General features: G+C 41.9%; 3 protein-coding genes across 3 annotated transcripts; 2 read left to right on the top strand and 1 right to left on the bottom strand.

Moving 5' to 3' along the window:
• The first annotated feature begins 600 nt into the window (after positions 1-600).
• On the top strand, positions 601-1,714 carry LOC135571456 (protein DVR-1-like). The gene is made up of 2 exons (XM_065017778.1): positions 601-612; positions 1,064-1,714. The coding sequence occupies exons 1-2, from the start codon at positions 601-603 to the stop codon at positions 1,712-1,714; spliced, it is 663 nt and encodes a 220-aa protein (XP_064873850.1).
• Positions 1,715-6,648: 4,934 nt separating this feature from the next.
• On the top strand, positions 6,649-15,485 carry LOC115122000 (protein DVR-1). The gene is made up of 2 exons (XM_029651152.2): positions 6,649-7,080; positions 14,532-15,485. Exons 1-2 carry the CDS (start codon positions 6,804-6,806, stop codon positions 15,392-15,394), a joined length of 1,140 nt encoding a protein of 379 aa, XP_029507012.1. The 5' UTR covers positions 6,649-6,803; the 3' UTR covers positions 15,395-15,485.
• A 3,236-nt stretch (positions 15,486-18,721) lies between these two features.
• Positions 18,722-19,722, bottom strand: LOC135571450 (trace amine-associated receptor 13c-like). Its single transcript, XM_065017760.1, has one exon. The coding sequence runs from the start codon at positions 19,667-19,669 to the stop codon at positions 18,722-18,724; it is 948 nt and encodes a 315-aa protein (XP_064873832.1). The 5' UTR covers positions 19,670-19,722.
• Positions 19,723-22,267: the final 2,545 nt, after the last annotated feature.

The raw sequence follows: 22,267 nt of genomic DNA, 5'->3' as shown, positions 1-22,267 counted from the left end.
TTTTTACACCGGCAAAGGTTTCATAAATTCACAAATGGAGATTAAATATTCACTTACTTTTTGAAAATCTTCTACACCTGCATTGCTTACTGTTTGGGGTTTTAGGCTGGGTTTTGGTACAGCACTTTGAGATATCAGCTGATGTAAGAAGGGCTTTATAAATAAATGTGATTTGATTAATGTCAAGATCCTCAGAGATTAATTTGGATAGAGATAGCAGAAATACAATTGTTTTCGTTCTGTCATAATGATAGAAACTCAAGAAAAGCGGGCATAATTGAGGTAGGCTAACTTGAATGTAACTTTTGTAGATTTTAGGCAAATGCTCTTATCTGTGAGATAGGTCCTCATTAGCATATCTTGTCTATGCAGTCTCGCACCTAGGTGTCGATAGAAACCATCCGGGATGCCAATCAATCAGCGCCAATGATCAATCACACATGGGCACGCAGGGACTTTTAAATTCACAAGCAGATATGGGACAGACAGAGAAAGAATATAAGCTTGTCTTACCCTGTTTGTAAAACAATTAAGTAACATCTAAATGTAATTGTGAACTGTATAGCCTGAAAACATGGTTAAAACTATCCTTTTGATAAAATGGATGGGCCTGTATGAATTTGAGTGGTTAGGCTACATTTCTAAAGCCACATCCCTCGGCTGTTTTCCTAAAAGGTGGCAGATTTCCCCTTTAAGATCAGTGGATGACAGAGGGAATGTCTGTTTTTTTTTAAACAAAATATGAAATGAGTCATCGTGCTACATGGGCCTACACAATCCACACTGGAACTTGTTTGATATTTTACAGATATTGTACCATTTTGTTTTTTTGAAAACAATTACATCTGGAGTTCCTGTTGTTTTAGAGCCAGAATTGACCAATGAAAAGCGAAACAAGGGGGACAAGGTCAGAGAGAATTTGGTTTGTTTATGCAGCTAAAGGCCGATATTGACTGCAACCTTCCAAATACTGTCAATTGAAACCTAGGTCCTACATCTAAAGTGTAGCCCTAATGTACTTTTATTTTATTTTTTAAATATTTTTTTTGTGAGTCCTCTGCAGGTAGGCTGGAGCGGCAGCTGCCAAGGCTGTGTGGAGAAATACATGTTCTTCAACATGTCTGTGCTGCAGCCCGTGGAGCAGCTCTCTCTGGCGCAGCTGGAAATCAAGTTTCAGTTGGACATGTTCCGCACACCAAGGTTCCTCCTGGGCCCACAGGCGCTCAGCGTGTCCCTGTACAAGGTGTTGCGTGCGACCCTGAGGGGAGCGAGCCACGAGGCCCACCGCAGGCTGGTGCTGTCCCAGCCGGTGCAGCTGGAACCAGAGGCCGGATCCCTCACCTTGGACCTCACAGCACTGGCAGAGAACTGGCGTAAACCGGGTCATAACTACGGCCTGGTGCTGGAGCTGCAGTTACACCCCGTCCACACCCAGGCGACAGACATCTTCATGTCCCAGAACCTGGTGAACGCCGTGCCGTTAGGGCCGACCGTAACCCTCCCAGAGTTCCATGCCTCCCTGGTGGTTGTATCCCTGAATCCACTCCAGTGCCGCTCTCGGCAGAAGAGGAGCGCCGTCTACTTGCCGGTTACACCCAGCAACGTGTGTAAGCCGCGCCGCCTTTACATCGACTTCAAGGACATGGGCTACCAAAAGGAAGATGCCCTGCTCATCTGCGTGAAAGTGCCATTGGCATGCAGCAAGGAGGCATGAGGACTGCAGATGTGGCCAGGGTAATACAGGGAGACAGGATGGACAGCTAATCTTCCTCGCAGTGGCAGACCACGTGTAACAACACCTGCACAGGATTGGTACATCCGAACATCACACCTGCGGGACAGGTACAGGATGGCAACAACAACTGCCCTAGTTACACCAGGAATTCACAATCCCTCCATCAGTGCTCAGACTGTCCGCAATAGGCTGAGAGAGGCTGGACTGAGGGCTTGTAGGCCTGTTGTAAGGCAGGTCCTCACCAGACATTACCGGCAACAATGTCGCCTATGGGAACAAACCCACCGTCGCTGGACCAGACAAGACTGGCAAAAAGTGCTCTTCACTGACGAGTCGCGGTTGTGTCTCATGTACTTCCTGCAAGACAGGAATGTCAATGTTTTGTCATGGCCAGTGAAGGGCCCGGATCTCAATCCCATTGAGCACGTCTGGAACCTGTTGGATCGAAGTGTGAGGGCTAGGGCCATTCCCCACAGAAATGTCCAGAAACTTGCAGGTGCCTTGGTGAAAGAGTGGGGTAACATCTCACAGCAAGAACTGGCATACCTGGTGCAGTCCAAGAGGAGGAGATGCACTGCAGTACTTAATGCAGCTGGTGGCCACACCAGATACTAACTGTTACTTTTGAATTAACCCCCCCTTTGTTCAGGGACACATTATTCCATTTCTGATTAGTCACATGTCTGTGGAACTTGGTCAGTTTATGGCTCAATTGTTGAATCTTGTTATGTTCATGTTAAAATATTTACACGTTAAGTTTGCTGAAAATAAATGCAGTTGACAGTGAGAGGACGTCCTTTTTTCGCTGAGTTTATATATTTTTGTGGTGACTTTTGCATGTTATTTTGCATTAATACGTGTTATATCAGTTTGCAAACATTGTAAAAAATATGTCATTGAGTTAATAAAATCCCATACAAACATGGTCATTTTTGTTTTTGTTTTCTTGAGTAAGGCAGGTCCAAAATGCAGGTGTTTCAGGCTAGCCCAGTGCTTTCTGTGGTGGTGGGGTTAGCCAGCAGAAGATACGGAGCATTGCGCCATGATTGGCTCATTGTTCTGTCACTCATGGGGACAGTATGTCACTGCCAAATCTAAGGCTAGAACTTGAAAATTCTAGCCCCTTGGGTGCTGCCATAGTTGCATTAGAAGTGCCCATCTAAGAAGGCTCAAGGTCATTGGCCACAGATAAAATGTCAATTCACATTTTATCTACAGTAGCTTTGATTGGACTGATCATGTCAATGTCATACTTTCAAAATCTTAGCTAAGAGTCATCATGAATCAAGTCGACAATCTACTGGCAAATCCTTTTTGATCCTTGTCATATGAATATAAATTATAGATAAAACATATCGGCCATTGGACGTAAACATTACATAAGTTGGAAGTCGCAAATTCAACAATTAGTGGTTTGGAAGGAATCGGTGACAGTGGCTAACTGCCAGCATTGGAAAGCAATCACTAGCCTGCTATTCTGTGGAGTGGCTGTGTGGTCCCAAATCTGGGATTAAGTTTAAAGTTCCAAGTTTAAAATTATATAAACATTCAACATTGGCCACGTTGTCAATGAAGAATGATTTGTGCCGTGCACAAAACAATTAACTCAGAACTGCGAAAACTTGACTTCAGTAAGTTCAAGATAACTTGAAGTCGGGAATAAACTAGCTACGACTGGGAAAATACGATTTTAACAGTCATCCAACTCAGAATTGTAAATCTCCGAAGATCAATGACGTCATCATGATTCAACCTTGTTTTTTTTCCGAGTTCCCATTTGTTTTGAAAGCCCCATAAATCCAGAGAATGACAGACTGATGACAAAATTTGCTCATGAAGGACAGCCGCGCTATCTTCCTGTTCAAGTGAGCACAGCACAACAAGGTGAGTTCAAAAAATGTAATATAATATACCAAGGAGATATGTATACTGTAGCTAAGAAAGTAATACTAAGTGTATGTTGTGTAGTAAGACGTTAGTAGCTCATGTGCCTCACCCTAATAATTTGGTCTATTTTCCCATCTTAATTTCAACTACTGTTCTGACTTGGTGGTGCACATGTAGCCTGTAATCATTGAATATTGTAAGAGCTTTCATTGTCTGCTTATATGCCCCCTTTATTTATCCTACGGTTCTGACTTGTTGTACAGGGAGAACACTGTAAGAACGGCCCATGTTCTGAATTATGTCGCTTTACATATCAAAAGTGCTAAACAAGTAGTTATATTGACTACGTCTTTCCTAGCGCGCTAATTAATGTCTTAATTGAAATTACGGATTGCCTCTTATCGGCTTGTCGTCCCCTTATATCATAGTTTGTTCATCTCAATTGTCATTAGAAAAACCACAGTTGTTAAAGCAAGTCAGTCATATCAGCTATGTTTTTTTTAAAGGCAGTAAATGAGGCTGAATGAACTGTTTCGCTGCCAGACAAGGCTCCGCTGATAGCCAGGTGTAGCAGTGGAAAAATGTTGGGACAGCTACATAAGTAGGCCGTTTGTGGGCACTGTTTGTCACTGTTATAGTGCAATTAATGTATTGTTTAGTGTTGTGGCTTTGCTGGCATGCATCCATTTTTTTAAATTGTTTTTTATTTCCAACCAAGATTTTCATGCTAAAATCAACACTGGTCTCTTCTCAGTTTGGCAGAGGCACACTTTTCACCTTAAACCGAAAGTTCCGATTTTAAATTAACTTTATAAAAGAGACTTACTTATCTGTCATATACAGATGTAGGATCTTCATTTGATCACTCTTTCATTGCTGAGAATTTTCCTTCCCAGCAGGAAATGCATACTTGTAGTGTATTCAAGGAGTCTAAAGTTTGTAATTTACACTTTAAATGTAAGAATTGATTTGCCCTACTAAAAAAATGTCCATTAATTGTAATCCACATAAATCATATGTCTTGTTGCTGCATGATTATTTTCCTGCTGTAGCAAACTGGCTCAAATTAAGATCCTACATTTGTAAAGTCAAGTTATCCCTGTCACAGATTTTGGATTACCATCCTCTGGCCACTGCACATACTGAAAGCAATCCCCCTCCTCTCTGTTTCACTGCAGTAAACAAAACCAATTTGTCTCTTTACTCCAGCATTTTGGATTTGAGATCAACATTTTCATATCAGGCAACATTATAGAATGTCACCTTTTATTGAAAATGAAATATGAAGTATTCACACCCCTGAGTCAATACTTAGAATCACTTTTGGTAGTGTTTGCAGCTGAGAGTCCTTCTGGGTTAACACTTTAAGAGATTTGCACACATGGAATTTACAATAATTGCACATGAATCGTTTTTTTACAACTCTTCAAACTCTTCAAGTTGGTTGTTGATCATTGCTAGACAGCCATCTTCAAGTCTTACCATAGAATTTTAAATAGATTTAAGGCAAAACTGTAACAAGGCCACTCAGGAACATTCAATGTCATCTTGGTAAACAACTCCAGTGTATATTTGGCCTTGTGTATTAGGTTATTGTCCTGCTGAAAGGTTCATTTGTCTCCCAGTGTCTGTTGGAAAGCAGACAACCAGGTTTCCACAATGATTTTTCCTGTGTATAGATCTATTCTTATCCTGGAAAACTCCCTATTCCTTGCCGATGACAAGCCTACCCATAACATGATGCATCCGCCACCATACATCACCAATCACTGAAATTTGGGCACAACATTTGAGAGAAATAAGCTTTTTGTGCTTATGGAAAAATGTTTAGATCTTTTATTTTAGCTCATGAAACATGGGACCAATACTTTACATGTTGCGTTTATATTGTTCAGTATAATATATAACTATTTCAAGTAACTAATCCTAAAACTGCACATACCTTATTAGCTATACAATTAGCCATTACACATTAACTCAGAACCGGGATTAAAAACTATAATTGAACACATACAGATGGATCTGTTAGCAGAAAATGTATTTTATTAATTAACAAAAGGTAAACAAATACATTTACTTTACAAAACTGCTTTTTGTTGTTGCATTTTTACAGCAAATTTCCTGCAATTCTACACATAATATATCTGAGTGAGAGTGACTAACAAAATCAATGGTGGCCCACTGGAGGTCAGGGCCCATGGGCACATTCCCGGTCGATAATTTGACCGTGATTACTTCAAGTTTAGTTTAGATAGCTGGCTAGACTAACTTACCAATCTAAAAGTGTTTTACTGACATGGGCTAATTGAGTGTCTGTCAGTGAGTGACATATAACAATAGGAAAACTGCTGATGCACAATCATGTTTCTAAATTTCATCCTGTTCATTTTACTATTCAAACTCTGAACAGTCATTTGAGACCCTGACTGAGTCCCTAAATATATATTAAAACAATATATATATATACATACATATATACATACATATATATATATATATATATACATAAAATAAAAATACTCATATATAGCTATGGACCTGCTGGAGATAACATATCCATATCTGCTGTTGCTAATATTTCACACATTTGTAGGGAGTTAAATAACGCATCTCTGTTGATAATAAGTGGTTTGTTTGGTCTATGACCAGTTTCTGTCTGACCCAGAGGAGGCAGCCATTGCCATGGCCCTTGTTAATAACTGATCCAGGAAATCATCATCAATGAACCAGTGATATTGCTAGTGAAATTGGATTGGACAGCACATCTAAAATATTGATTGCCATTGGCTCCCTGATTCCAGGGAAACCTGGCATCATCACAGTGGAAAGAAGCACCTCTAGTGTCCCTAGAAATATGCTTGTTTACGTTCTGTCATAATGATAGAAACTCAAGAAAAGCGGGCATAATTGAGGTAGGCTAACTTAAATGTAACTTTTGTAGATTTTAGGCAAATGCTCTTTATCTATGAGATAGGTCCTCATTAGCATATCTTGTCTACGCAGTCTCGCACCTAGGTGTCGATAGAAACCATCCGGGATGCCAATCAATCAGCGCCAATGATCAATCACACATGGGCACGCAGGGACTTTTAAATTCACAAGCAGACAGAAAGAAAAGCAAAACACACGCTGTAGTTTTAGGCTAGTTTGTTTGTAGCAAAGCCTAGGTCAAACGTGAAGAATGGAGACTTTGGTTCTTTTAGCCCTAGCTATTTTATCCATTAGTGCGTCTGCTTTAGGAAATGGAGAAGATTTGAAGACTCAGGAGCGCTTGTTTTTAAATTCGTTGGGCCTCTCCGCTCGGCCAAAGCCGTCAGCACACCGCCGCGTTCCCTCGGTGTTGTGGAGGATGTTCAAACGTACCAGCACCCGGGAGAACGACACCCACGAAAGAGACCCGTGCATGGTGTCTGAGTATGGAGTTCGCGGAAACATTGTTCGATTTGTGCAGGACCAAGGTGAGCTTTATTCCTATGTCTCTCCTTCCATAATGCGGCTCCCCCATAGTACTGTGTTCTGTGTGGTTAAAAGGGTCACTCTGCGATTTACGTTCATTTTTATTGATTTATTTTACGTTTAAATTAACGATATAAAGGCTACTCATTGATTATTTATTTAATATAACTGATACATAATGCCCCATGCGTTTAGTTCAACGGTTGTACCCTCTAAAAACCCAAAATAAAAACTTGTCCTACCCTGTTTTGTAAAACAATTAAGTAACAATTTAAATGTAAGTGTGAACTGTATAGCCTGAAAACATGGTTAAAACTATCCTTTTGATATAATGGATGGGCCTTCATGGCGTCTGTATGCATTTGAGTGGGTAGGTTACATTTCTACAGCCACATCTCTCCGCTGTTTACCTAAAAAGTGGCGCGGTAAACGCTTATTGTTGGGAAGGCAGATTGCCCCTTCAGTGGATGAGCGGGAATGTCGGGTTTGAAAATTATTATCAGAATTACAATGCGAGATCAATTCATTATTGAGTTACATAGCTATACACAATCCATTTTCGAACATGTTTGTTTTTTAGGAATACCTTCACTCACGTTGTTTTGGGGCCAAAATTAACCACCGAGGTAAAGTTTCCGGTTGAATATTCGACGGATTTTCGCCTGTAGTTTTCCTTACGTTCACCAACCCCAGTGAGGTACCGTCAACGTAGTGACAAATCAAATATTTCAATAACTCTGTAAAAATTACTCTTAACTTTAAAAACGGGGTGTAGCTGACCCGATGGCATAGAAACATTGCACATGTTGTGATTTATTGACATTTTTGAATGTCAGTAGTTCATTGGTCATGTGACCTAGTGACTTCAAACAAGGTTCGGAATGTCCACTGACAACCCTTCTATATTGCACACCGTTTAGTTTGTCCAATTTCATCTCACATGATTTTCCATGAATTTTTCAAACTTCATGGAACTTTCAATAGCTCCTTGGTCATGTGACCTAGTGACTCCAAAAAGGTTCGGAATGTCCACTCAGTTGCCCCTACACATTGCACACACTTTAGTTTGTCCATTTTCATTTCACATGATTTAACATGAACTTTTCTACATTTAAAATGTAAATTAGCTCCTTGGTCTTGTGACCTACCGACTTCAAACATGGTGCAGAATGTACACTGACTACCCTTATATATTGCCACTTGTTTGTGTACTGTAAAATCAGGTGGTACATTTTTTTTTCGTAGTTTTAAATTTTAATAGCTCCTTGGTCATGTCCATTACACACCTAAGAAGCGTGCAGTGGATATACACCCATGTTGCATAATCTCTAGTCATGTCTCTTCTATATTGTTGTACATTAATATTAGTTTGACAATTAGGGGGTTCAGTCCAGTGTTAACCCTTTTCTTTAATATTTATCTTTAATAATTAGTAGTTATAAGACCTTATTTTCCATGGTTTTTATTTTTCCGCAGTATTTAACAGTGGTACACAATAGGAGAGAGACGGATAATATCTCTTGTCCAATGGAGAGTGAGCTAGTGAGGTGGGCTGCAGTGGGTTTGCTGGTCAATACATATACTGAACATGTAACCACAGTAATGGTGGCCAGTAAATCAATGAATAAAAATGTAAAATTGACAAATTAAACAGAAATTGTAGACCTTTAATCTTTTCCAACAGACACTTTCAAATAAGTATGAAACATTTCAGTGTTAACTTTCTCTTTGTCCCTGGTTGATGTACATGTCAGAGCCTCTTCAGTGTGGATGGGGTATAGCAGACATTAACCCTGGTTGATGTACATTTCAGAGCCTCTTCAGTGTGGATGGGGTATAGCAGACATTATCCCTGGTTGATGTACATGTCAGAGCCTCTTCAGTGTGGATGGGGTACAGCAGACATTATCCCTGGTTGAGGTACATGTCAGAGCCTCTTCAGTGTGGATGGGGTATAGCAGACATTAACCCTGGTTGATGTACATTTCAGAGCCTCTTCAGTGTGGATGGGGTATAGCAGACATTAACCCTGGTTGAGGTACATTTCAGAGCCTCTTCAGTGTGGATGGGGTACAGCATACATTAACCCTGGTTGAGGTACATGTCAGAGCCTCTTCAGTGTGGATGGGGTACAGCATACATCTTCAACAACAGACTGCACTTCCTGTTTGTATTCTTTACTCTGAACTCTTTTGTCTTCATTCCTGAGCACAGCACATGGAACCACCATTGGCATGAAAAACATTCAATCTGAAACAAAGCTTAACACGTTATAAATAATATCAATGCAGAATGACGAATTAGCCATCCATTGTATTATATCATAAATTGTCTTACATGCCGTCACTGTTGTCAACAGATTATAAACATGTTAAATAAAGTTACTAACCCAGTCAGTCTGGGCCACATCCAGGTTCTTCATCAGTGGCACACATGAAGCAGTTGTTGGCTTTGTTGAACTCTGAAATCATAGGCATGAACTGAACATATGGCTGTACCACACAACTACATAAAAATAAATAATTTACATTTACTTTGAATTAAATGTCATTACATACCAGACATTTTTTTTGTATATCCTCAGCCATTTATTTTCGCAGTTCGCTCCATGTTTTTTATTTTATTTTACCTTTATTTAACCAGGTAGGCAAGTTGAGAACAAGTTCTCATTTACAATTGCGACCTGGCCAAGAAAGCAAAACAGTTCGACAGATACAACGACAGAGTTACACATGGAGTAAAACAAACATACAGTCAATAATACAGTATAAACAAGTCTATATACAATGTGAGCAAATGAGGTGAGAAGGGAGGTAAAGGCAAAAAAGGCCATGGTGGCAAAGTAAATACAATATAGCAAGTAAAACACTGGAATGGTAGTTTTACAATGGAAGAATGTGCAAAGTAGAAATAAAAATAATGGGGTGCAAAGGAGCAAAATAAATAAATAAATAAAAATTAAATGCAGTTGGGAAAGAGGTAGTTGTTTGGGCTAAATTATAGGTGGGCTATGTACAGGTGCAGTGAGCTGCTCTGACAGTTGGTGCTTAAAGCTAGTGAGGGAGATAAGTGTTTCCTGTTTCAGAGATTTTTGTAGTTCGTTCCAGTCATTGGCAGCAGAGAACTGGAAGGAGAGGCTGCCAAAGAAATTGGTTTTGGGGGTGAATAGAGAGATATACCTGCTGGAGCGTGTGCTACAGGTGGGAGATGCTATGGTGACCAACGAGCTGAGATAAGGGGGGACTTTACCTAGCAGGGTCTTGTAGATGACATGGAGCCAGTGGGTTTGGCGACGAGTCTGAAGCGAGGGCCAGCCAACGAGAGCGTACAGGTCGCAATGGTGGGTAGTATATGGGGCTTTGGTGATAAAACGGATTGCACTGTGATAGACTGCATCCAATTTGTTGAGTAGGGTATTGGAGGCTATTTTGTAAATGACATCGCCAAAGTCGAGGATTGGTAGGATGGTCAGTTTTACAAGGGTATGTTTGGCAGCATGAGTGAAGGATGCTTTGTTGTGAAATAGGAAGCCAATTCTAGATTTAACTTTGGATTGGAGATGTTTGATATGGGTCTGGAAGGAGAGTTTACAGTCTAACCAGACACCTAAGTATTTGTAGTTGTCCACGTATTCTAAGTCAGAGCCGTCCAGAGTAGTGATGTTGGACAGGCGGGTAGGTGCAGGTAGCGATCGGTTGAAGAGCATGCATTTAGTTTTACTTGTATTTAAGAGCAATCGGTCCAAGAATTGAACCCTGTGGCACCCCCATAGAGACTGCCAAAGGTCCGGACAGCAGACCATCCGATTTGACACACTGAACTCTATCAGAGAAGTAGTTGGTGAACCAGGCGAGGCAATCATTTGAGAAACCAAGGCTGTCGAGTCTGCCGATGAGGATGTGGTGATTGACAGAGTCGAAAGCCTTGGCCAGATCAATGAATACGGCTGCACAGTAATGTTTCTTATCGATGGCGGTTAAGATATCGTTTAGGACCTTGCGCATGGCTGAGGTGCACCCATGACCAGCTCGGAAACCAGATTGCATAGAGGAGAAGGTAGGGTGAGATTCAAAATGGTCGGTGATCTGTTTGTTAACTTGGCTTTCGAAGACCTTAGAAAGGCAGGGTAGGATAGATATAGGTCTGTAGCAGTTTGGGTCTGGAGTGACTCACTTTGAGGAGAGAGATGACTGCGGCAGCTTTCCAATCTTTGGGAATCTCAGACAATACGAAAAAGAGGTTGAACAGGCTAGTAATAGGGGTTGCAACAATTGCAGTGGGTAATTTTAGAAAGAGATGTTCCAGATTGTCTAGCCCGGCTAATTTGTTGGGGTCCAGATTTTGCAGCTCTTTCAGAACATCAGCCATCTGGATTTGGGTGAAGGCGAAATGGGAGAGGTTTTGGCAAGTTGCTGTTGGGGGTGCAGAGCTGTTGACCGGGGTAGGGATAGCCAGGTGGAGAAATGGTTATTGAAATTCTCGATAATTGTAGATTTATGGGTGGTGAGTGTTTCCTAGTCTCAGTGCAGTGGGTAGCTGGGATGGGGTGCTCTTATTCTCCATGGATTTTAGTGTCCCAGAACATTTTAGAGTTTGTGCTACAGGATGCAAATTTCTGTTTGAAAAAGCTTGTCTTTCCTTTCCTATCTGCCTATGTAAATTCGTTCCAAACTTCCCTGAACAGTTGCTTATCGCGGGGGCTATTCGATGCTAATGCAGAACGCCACAGGATGTTTTTGTGCTGGTCAAGGGCAGACAGGTCTGGAGTGAACCACGGGCTATATCTGTTCCTGGTTCTACATTTTATGAATGGGGCATGCTTATTTGAGATGATGAGGAAAGCCCTTTTAAAGAATAACCAGGCATCCTCTACTGACGGAATGAGGTCAGTATCTTTCCCAGATACCAGGGTCAGGTCGACTAGAAAGGCCTGCTCGCTGAAGTGTTTTAGGGAGCGTTTGACAGTGATGAGGGGTGGTCGTTTGACTGCGGACCCATTACTGACGCAGACAATGAGGCAGTGATCGCTGAGATCCTGGTTGAAGACAGCAGAGGTGTATTTAGAGGACAGGTTGGTCAGGATGATATCTATGAGGGTGCCCGAGTTCATGGATTTGGGGTTGTTCCTTGATGATTTGTGTGAGATTGAGGGCATCTAGTTTAGATTGTAGGACGACCGGGTCGTTAAGCATATCCCAGTTTAGGTCACCTAACAGTACAAACTCTGAAGCTAAATGGGGGGGCAATTAATCCACATGGTGTCCAGGGTGCAGCTGGGAGCTGAGGGGGGTCTGTAACAAACAGTGAGAGACTTATATCTGGAAAGGTGGATTTTTGAAAGTAGAAGCTTGAACTGTTTGGGCACAGACCTGGATAACATGACAGAACTCTGCAGGCTGTCTCTGCAGTAGATTGGGCACAAACCTGGATAGCATGACAGAACTCTGCAGGCTGTCTCTGCAGTAGATTGCAACTCCACCCCCTTTGGTAGTTCTGTCTCAGCGGAAAATGTATACACATACATAGTCATTTTTCAGCTCTGATTTTACCAGTCAGAATCCAGAATGGATATGACAATGGGGCACAGGATGTAATACACCCTTACAACAATCTACGTTTTGATCTTCCTGCACTTTTTATCTGGTAAACTGCTGCTGTGTGTCAAGAAAAGAGACCCAATTAGGGGTTTGTGTACTCCAGTAAAAAAAGTCTGGTTTAGATTTTAAAAATCGATGAACGCCTGTGTCCCCGTTCACAGGGGCATGAGAGACTAGTCCGTGGTAGAACTGAGTTGGCACTTTATTGGCCCAAAGACTCACGAGGTTGAGGTTACTCATGGACAGTAATCAGTAAAAAAAAAAAAAAAAATGGATTGATGCATTGTCCTCTAACTGTCCAACAATAGGATCCAAAGTGTTATGAAATATTTGCTCCCATAAATAAAGGAGGATGTCTCCTCATACCTCTGGCACATTAGTCATACTGGCAGACTGTGCACCACAGAGCCAATCAGGAGAGAATACATACAGGTCAACGGTGCCAATTGAAAGTCAAGGGGTGTGTGTGTGCCTTTTAGATTACTCTCTCTATACAGAGAACCCCTGTGGTTCAAGTCAAGAGCTACCCTTCCCCTTTCAGTCTGCTCTGCGCATGTCTGAAAGTGACAGAGCCAGCAGCCAAGAGTTTTTCACAGTATTTCATACAAAATTATTACACTTATGAATGTATGTATTAGATCCAGTACAATGGAATAACTAAGATTTGAATGTAGCGTGTTCCGATTCCTCCTTCTCTTTCTGTCCAGCAGGGTCAACCAAAAACACTTGGCCTGATGGTTCATGCAGATACTGAGGAAGCAATATAGAAATGTATTGATTCATTAAATGATTTTACTATGAAAGGACCCATATCACAACACTCATACCTCTTCACAAAAATGTACCTAAATCAATTTTGGAAAAAGGATTTTACTCGCAATTTTTTCCAGTTAGAAATAGTAGGCAATGCATCGTAACTACGTTCATCAGAAAAACAAACCCTCAAATGCACTATTGCATTTTGTAAGTTGTCTGCAGGTAGCTTGTAGTGAATGCACTCATATCAGGTTATGTAAACTGTGTTCTAATACTCAACGTAGAAGGATTTGTCTAAATGTACAGTATATGAAAGTGATGCTATGAAAAGGATTCTTTCACGTTATCAAGCTCACTCTGACTGACAAATCACTGCCAATTACTGTGATTTAAAAAAAGAGCGTATAAAACATTGTTTTTCATGAGGCCTACCTGTGCGCCTTCCTTTTAAGCACCTCTGTTCGAACACCTCTCCTGTCCTTGATCCATACCACATACAGCCATTTGCGGATCTTTTCAGTGTCCATGTGAAAGGTCGTTATTGCGAGGCTGCAACATTTTGTTAACTTCAAAAAATATATTTTTTAACACGCATGTAAAATGAAGGCCTGCGAAACTTACAGATTTAAGCATGAGATGAAAGTAGACAGTGTGCGACATGAAGGTATAGCCAGTGGACATTCTGAACCTTTGTGGTCAGTAGGTCACATGACTAAGGAGCAATTGAAATTTGAATGTAAAAGAAGTTTGTACTTTGTCGACGCTCCCTAACGAATTCAACTAGGAATACAAAATGCTACTCACATTTCCACATGTTTATTAGCTTTGGAAAGTGAATTAATGTCCAAATCGTGAAAATAAGACCTGTGCAATGTTTCCAACATCATGAAAGTGTGAATATCCGTCAAATATCCAACTTGAAACTGTCTACCTCGGTATATTAACCAATGAAAAATAAACGACGGGGACAAAGTATGAGAATTTGCTTTGTTTATTGGCTATAGCCTTAACAATGCTAATACAGTTGTCAATTGAAACCTAGGTCCTACTTCTAGAGTGTAGCCCTAATGTCCTTTTTGTTGTTTGTCTGTCCTCTGCAGGTAGGCTGGTGTCAGGCTGGAGCGGCAGCTGCCAAGGCTGTGTGGAGAAATACATGTTCTTCAACATGTCTGTGCTGCAGCCCGTGGAGCAGCTCTCTCTGGCGCAGCTGGAAATCAAGTTCCAGTGGGACATGTTCCGCACACCAAGGTTCCTCCTGGGCCCACAGGCGCTCAGCGTGTCCCTGTACAAGGTGTTGCGTGCGACCCTGAGGGGAGCGAGCCACGAGGCCCACCGCAGGCTGGTGCTGTCCCAGTCGGTGCAGCTGGAACCAGAGGCCGGATCTCTCACCTTGGACCTCACAGCACTGGCAGAGAACTGGCGTAAACCGGGTCATAACTACGGCCTGGTGCTGGAGCTGCAGCCACACCCCGTCCACACCCAGGCGACAGACATCTTCATGTCCCAGAACCTGGTGAACGCCGTGCCGTTAGGGCCGACCGTAACCCTCCCAGAGTTCCATGCCTCCCTGGTGGTTGTATCCCTGAATCCACTCCAGTGCCGCTCTCGGCAGAAGAGGAGCGCCGTCTACCTGCCGGTTACACCCAGCAACGTGTGTAAGCCGCGCCGCCTCTACATTGAATTCAAGGACGTGGGCTGGCAGGACTGGATCATCGCTCCGCAGGGCTACCTTGCCAATTACTGCCACGGAGAGTGCCCGTTCCCACTGAGCGAGAGCCTGAATGGCACTAACCATGCCATCCTGCAGACTCTGGTGCACTCCCTGGACCCCCACGGCACACCCCAGCCCTGCTGCGTACCCATCCGCCTGTCACCTGTATCCATGCTCTACTACGACAACAACGACAACGTAGTCCTACGTCATTACCAGGACATGGTGGTGGATGAGTGTGGCTGCAGATGAAATGCATTCGGTTGCTGGTGTGGATTGTAGAGAAGTTTGAATGGTTGTTTTTAACATTTTTACCCGTAATAAAACGCTTATTCATTGATTATACTGTTATGAAAAGGCTTTTGGTATTATTCTGACAGATGATCTCTTTTCAGTTTGGCAGAGGCACATTTTCACCAAACACAAAGTTCAGATATAAATTGACTTTATAGAGGAGACCTACTTCTGTCATATACTGATGTAGGATCTTAATTTGATCACGCTTTTGTTGCTGAGCAGGAAATGCAATCTTGTGCATTCACGGTTTTACAAAGGCTTCTAAAGTTTGTAATTTCCACAGACTTGATTTGCTATTGAAAAACTGTATCAACACCAACAATTCGATGGAACAATACTATAACTACCAATTGGGAACAAAAGTGTAAAAAAGTACAATGAAATAAAATGTCTCTTGACTCAAACTAGGATTTTGGATTTGAGCTTAACATTTTTCATAGGAGGCAATGGTATAGTATTTCATTTTTTTTGTGTGTTTAAAAAAAAATACATATGTCTTACCATTTTAAAAATGAATACACTTTATGAATCAAGTAAAGATCTCCTCAATTTATGTTTGTCCCTTTTATGATGATACCATCTAGCGTTTCATATTTGTGCAAATCTTTCTGAAACATAAAATGGGACACAATTCAATGGATATCAATCAACGAAGAGGTAAGAATATGTTGAAGACTATCTGTACTGGATGCAGATAACTGAACTGCTCACTTTTGTGTCTGTTTGCAGGTATACAGACAAGGCGTTACAAAGGTATGTTATGCAGATCACATTTCCCATCCTCCACCTCTTCAATGAATATCCCATAGGCTATGAGGTGGGCTCTGCTGGGAGTTTAGCTCATAGCCTAAAGTCCAATGGTTATATCCTGTGGCATGTTAATGTGTTGACTCTTTCAAAATGTTGAAAGCCCTCAATGGTGCTGCCCATGACAAAAGGAGCCTAGGCCTCCCCATCAAAATCCATCTTTAAGCCGGAGATGGTTTTTGGCACAGGCTGCGTTTCAATCCCCCGCATCCACCGATGTCTCATCTGTGGTGGAAGGTGGCAGAGCTACAGCGGTTTTTGTCAGACCATCAGCCATCCCAAAAATCTGTCTTTTCATGACTATGTCTGTAGCGTCTCTTCTATGCCCACAAGCTTCACGGGCCTTGTCTGAAGTTGGTACCGCCGATGGGAAAACTTCTGTCTGTAGCATCCGAACGGTTTGGACTACAAACTATTATGACCATGCCGTCGACTCTCACAAACTCCTACATGTTGGTTGTTTTGTATGATGCCCTCAAGACTCACGAAACTCGCCTCAAGGTAACCCGGTACCAGTTTTTAAAAATAAAGGGAAGTATGGAAATAATTTACTGCCAAAGAGTCCAAAAATAAATCAAAAGTAAAGATCTGTTTTTACCATGTATACAGTGCGTTGGGAAAGTGTTCAGACCCCTTTACCTTTTCCACATTTTGTTACATTACAGCTTTATTCTAAAATTGATTTTAAAAAATAGCTAAATGATCCATAGTATGAACATCTTAAAACAATTCCATGTCTCAGCTTATAATCTTTGGAGGGTTCATCCTAGAACCCTCTATGCAGAGTTCCACCAGCCTTATTACCCTTAATTAGTCCTGATAGCTCTGGAGCAGGATCTCAGACTGGGGTCTAAAGTTCACCTTCCAACAGAACAACGACCCTAACACAGCCAAGACAACGCAGGATTGGCTTCAGGACAAGTCTCAATGGTTTTTGTGGCCCGGATTTAAACCCGATCGAAGATTTCTGGAGAGACCTGAAAATAGCTGTGCAGCAACACTCCCCAGCCAACCTGACAGAGCTTGAGAGGCTCTGCAGTGAAGACTGGGCCAAACTCTCCAAATATAGGTGTGCCAAGCTTGTAGTGTCATACCCTGGAATCACTGGCAAATGTGCTTCAACAAGGTACTGAGTAAAGGATCTGAATTCTTATGACTCTCCAGAGAGTGGTCTGGTCTGCCCAACGATCATCAAGGACATCAACCACCCGAGCCACGCCCTGTTCACCCCGCTGTCATCCAGAAGGCGAGGTCAGTACAGGTGCATCAAAGCTGGCACTCAAGGCCCTCAGGCTGTTAAATAGCCAGCACAAGCAGACTACCACCCAGTTATTCAACCCTACACCTTAGAGTATGCTGCCCTATGTACATAGACATGGAATCCCTGGTCACTTTAATAATGGAACACTAGTCAATTTACTGTTTACATACTGCTTTACTCATCTAATATATATATATATATATATATATATATTGTATTTTGTCAATACTACTCAGACATTGCTTAACAAAATATGTATATTTTTTAATTCCATTCTTTTACTTTCATTTGTGTGTGTGTATTATTGTGAATTGTTAGATTCTACTGCACTGTTGGAGCTTGGAACACAAGTATTTAGCTTCAGCCGAAACATCTGCTGAATAGCAAATGTGCTTCAACAAGGTACTGAGTAAAGGATCTGAATTCTTATGACTCTCCAGAGAGTGGTGTGGTCTGCCCAACGTGTGACCAATAAAATATGATTTTGATTTGATTTGGTAGTGTATTAAAGGTAGTAACCCTTTAAATGTAATGTTCAGTTAATTTATGTATTTAGATACTGGTTCCCTTCCCCTGTAAGCAGTCTGAACTGCTCTTAGTCTGTGCCACTCTGACATTGCTCATCCATAAATTAAAATATTCTTAATTCCAGTCCTTTACTTAGATTTATGTGTATTAGGTATCTGTTAAATTGTTAGATATTGCTTCACTGTAGTTATTTATAAATGTCAGAATACCTAGCTGAATAACATTTAGTAAATGTGGCCTTAATATTAAATGGTGAGCAAACTGGAAATTCCTTGTTCATTTGAACTTTACTTTACTTGATGAAGACGTTATGCCACAATTTAGCCACTAGAGGGAGATGTTAAATAACATATAGAATGAGTCATGACGTCCTCAGAATGTACTATTAGAACACTTACATACTATTTATCATTACCATGGAACAACCACAGCCTTAGGTATTTGGAGAACACAATCCACAATGACTACAATGTCTTTTATAAAACAAGCTTATGCATTCTTATAACTTCTCCAAGTCATTCCATTACAATCCAGACAATCATTCTTTATCAACACCACATGTACCTATGATGACAACAGTGAGATGAGTCATGTCAGTGTATTGTTACGTGAAATAATTACAACACCTGTAGAACAAAACTATATCAAACCGATGTTTGCTGAACTAGGAAATATTATTGGAAAAATTAACGTCTTAATATAAGTTTAGCTGTCACTTTGAACCATGGATAAAGGAAAGCATAAATGATTGGATTAATTAAGGAATTAACAAATGCCAGAAAACTGATGAAATATGCTAATAAATTATCAATTAAAACAGAAAAGAAAAAGAAAACAAATAGAGATGGAATCCAACAAATGAAATAGTTGACAACAACAATAGATAGAGTTTTTGTTGCTTTTCTCTCAGACTTACTTGCCTGTACAGTTTTAACACCAGACACACTGGCAGCCTCTTTTGAAAATACCTTTCTGGCCTGTGATCTGGCCACCACAAAGATTTTCATATAAAGTGTTATAATAACAGAGCACGGGACAACCATTGTAAATACAAGATCAGTGATATTAACCCAGATTGACCCTTCAACAGTAGTACATTCTTTCAAACACCTACTTGGTACCTGTACATTGACAAAGTTTTTTATAATAGCAGCACGGTATATGATACAACAACACCAGGTAATGGATATACAACACCTGATTCTTGTTATTGTTATTTTAGAGTGGTACAATAAGGGATCACATACAGCAACATAGCGGTCAATAGATATCAAGACCAAATTGCCCAGAGATAAAGAAGTACATAAAGAAGTAATGTAGATCTGAAACACACAGAAATATTCCCCAAAATCCCAGCATGGTTCCATTATTGCTACAGTCATTACTGGTATCACAATCAGTCCCACCAGGAGATCTGACACAGCCAGAGAGAGGATGAGCAGGTTGGTTGGAGTGTGGAGCTGCTTGAAGTGAGAGATGGAGATGATCACCAGTACGTTCAAAAATACTGTAACTGCTGAAATCAATGAGAAGAAGATGTACAGTGTTATGTAGATAGATGTCGATAGCGAAGCCTTTCTGCAAGAAGAGTTTCTGTCTTGAAAACAGTATTGAACATCTTCATGTGTCTCCATTTGTATTAAAAAGTTAAAATGCTGAGGTCCTGCTTGGTCCTGTGTGTGACCCTGTCAGGTCCACCTTCTGAGAAACTCTGAGCTCTGCCTCTTTATTTATACCTGAGTTACTGACAGAAACTCCCCTCCCCGGAGTCTCTCTGCACACACACACACACACACACACACACACCACCACCACCACATACACAAGTGAACACACAAATGAGCAAATGGTTGGTTAAACAAATCATTTGTGAAAGCATGATGTAATGTATGACAGGATTGGATGTTGCTGTGCCCACCTAGCCTGTCCTTCAGCCTTACTGATCGTTAGAGATGAGAGAAAAGGTACTTTTACTCAACTGAGCATTTTAATGGGGAAAATATATTATATTGATGTTTTGGTCTCTCAAAGGCTTTTTTACATTTTAAACTGTGTAAGGCTAACTATTTTGGGCGATGTCAGAGTTCAGTTTGGTCCATAATCCATAACCTCAGGACACATGATGGCACGCCACATGTCAGCTGGTCAGTGTATAGGAAAGTTGAAAGTAGGGAAGTTGATGAGATGCTAATAGCAAATGCAATCAAAATAGTGGGATTCCATAGGAACATTCCATAGATCATAAAAATGTCGATCTGAACTGAATTATTCATGAATCCCGTGTCTGAGCCGTTCAATTGCGAGTCCACTTTGTCTCTCTACTGACATTTTGCCTGTTTGTGTCACACCCTGATCTGTTTCACCTGTCTTTGTGATTGTGTCCACCCCCCTCCAGGTGTCTCCCTTTTTCCTCATTATCCTCTGTGTATTTATACCTGTGTTTTCTGTCTGTCTGTGCATCTTTGTCTTGTTTGTTCAAGTCAACCAGCGGTTTTTCTCAGCTCCTGCTTTTCCCCAGTCTCACTTTTTCTTGCCCTCTTGGGTTTGACCCTTGCCTGACCTGTCTCTGAGCCTGCTTGCCTGACTCTGCCTGACCCCGACCCTGAGCCTGCCTGCCTGGCGTCCTGTACCTTTCCCCCACTTCGCTGGACTATTGACCCCTGCCTGCCTTAACCTGTCTGTTTGCCTGCCCCTTTGGGATTTTGAAACTATTGGTTATCCAACATGGTCTGAATCTGGGTCTTACCTTCATATCTGATAGTAGGAATTTGCCCTGACTGACCCAGCAGACCTGGACCAGCTGCGCAACGACACCAAGTTTTCCGACTTTCCTCGAGAGTCACCGAAAAGGGCAGAGGCACTGTTTCCCAACACCATGCAACTAGGCAGAGCTGGGCTGTCGCCAGCAGAACGGCAACACAGGATCAGCACAAGGAGATGTCTGTATTGTGCGACTTTTGGTCATTTTGTATTATCGTGCCCGGTAACGGACCAGGCTCTCCAGGGAGCGAGTACTCTGGTGGGCCATATGGAGAACTTTTCTGCTTCCCTTACTCGCACCCCTTTCCATGTCATTCTGCTGTGGGGGAACCAGTCCAAATCTCTCTGGGTTCTCATTGACTCGGGGGGCCGATGAGAGCTTTCAGGATGCCACACTGGCTTCCGAGCTGAACATCCCCACTCAGCCCTTCTCCATTCCCATAGATGTTAGAGTGCTGGACGTGCGCTCTATAGGTCGGGTCACCAATAACACCACTCCCATCAACCTACGATCAACCTACGTGTGTAAGGGAATCACAGCGAGACCATTCATTTCCTGCTCATCAAGTACCCCCAGATTCCCATGGTGTTGGGATTCTTCCGTCTCCAGCGACACATTCCACTCATAAACTGTTCTACGTGTGCTATCATGGGCTGGAGTCTCTTCTGCCATGCCCATTGTCTGGAGTCGGCGCAGTCTGCCCCGGGACGTCTCCCGGGGCCCTCGGAGGTGGCTCCAGAATTCTCTGCCATTCCCGTGGAGTACCAGGATCTTCTGGGAGGTGTTCAGCAAGGCCCGGGCCACTTCCCTTCCGCCGCACCGTCCCTATGACTGCGGGATTGACCTTCTCCCTGGCACCACGGCGACCCCAGGGATGTTTGTACTCGCTGTCGGGACCAGAGACCAAGGCTATTGATGACTACATTGGGGACCCCTTAGCTACAGGATTTATCTGTCCCTCCTCCTCTCCCGCTGGCACAGGGTTCTTCTTTGTCTAGAAGAAGGACAACACCCTGCGGCAGTGCATTGACTACAGGGGACTCAGTGATATCACTGTGAAGAACCGTTATCAGCTAACACTCATTTCCTCAGCCTTCGAGCTGCTCCAGGGGGCCACTATCTTCTCCAAGCTGTATCTACGAAATGCCTACCAAATCAAATGTATTGGTCACATACACACGGTTAGCAGATGTTTTTGAAAGTGTAGCGAAATGCTTGTGCTTCTAGTTCTGACTATGCAGTAATATATAACAAGTAATCTAACAAATTCACAACAACTACCTGACACACACAAATGTAAAGGGATGAATAAGAGTATGTACATATACAGTATATATATATATATATATATATGTATTTTGCAATTTGCAATGAAATGTGTGGTTTGTTTGTGTGTGTGTGTGTGTATATATATATATATATATTCCATGTCAGATATATATATTTTCCATGTCGGATTATATTTTCCATT

This window comes from Oncorhynchus nerka, linkage group LG1 (genome assembly GCF_034236695.1).
Source record: "Oncorhynchus nerka isolate Pitt River linkage group LG1, Oner_Uvic_2.0, whole genome shotgun sequence".
NCBI classification, from domain to species: Eukaryota; Metazoa; Chordata; class Actinopteri; order Salmoniformes; family Salmonidae; genus Oncorhynchus; species Oncorhynchus nerka.
The sequence above is the reverse complement of the archived record's forward strand: the minus strand, read 5'-3'. Positions and strand labels throughout refer to the sequence as shown.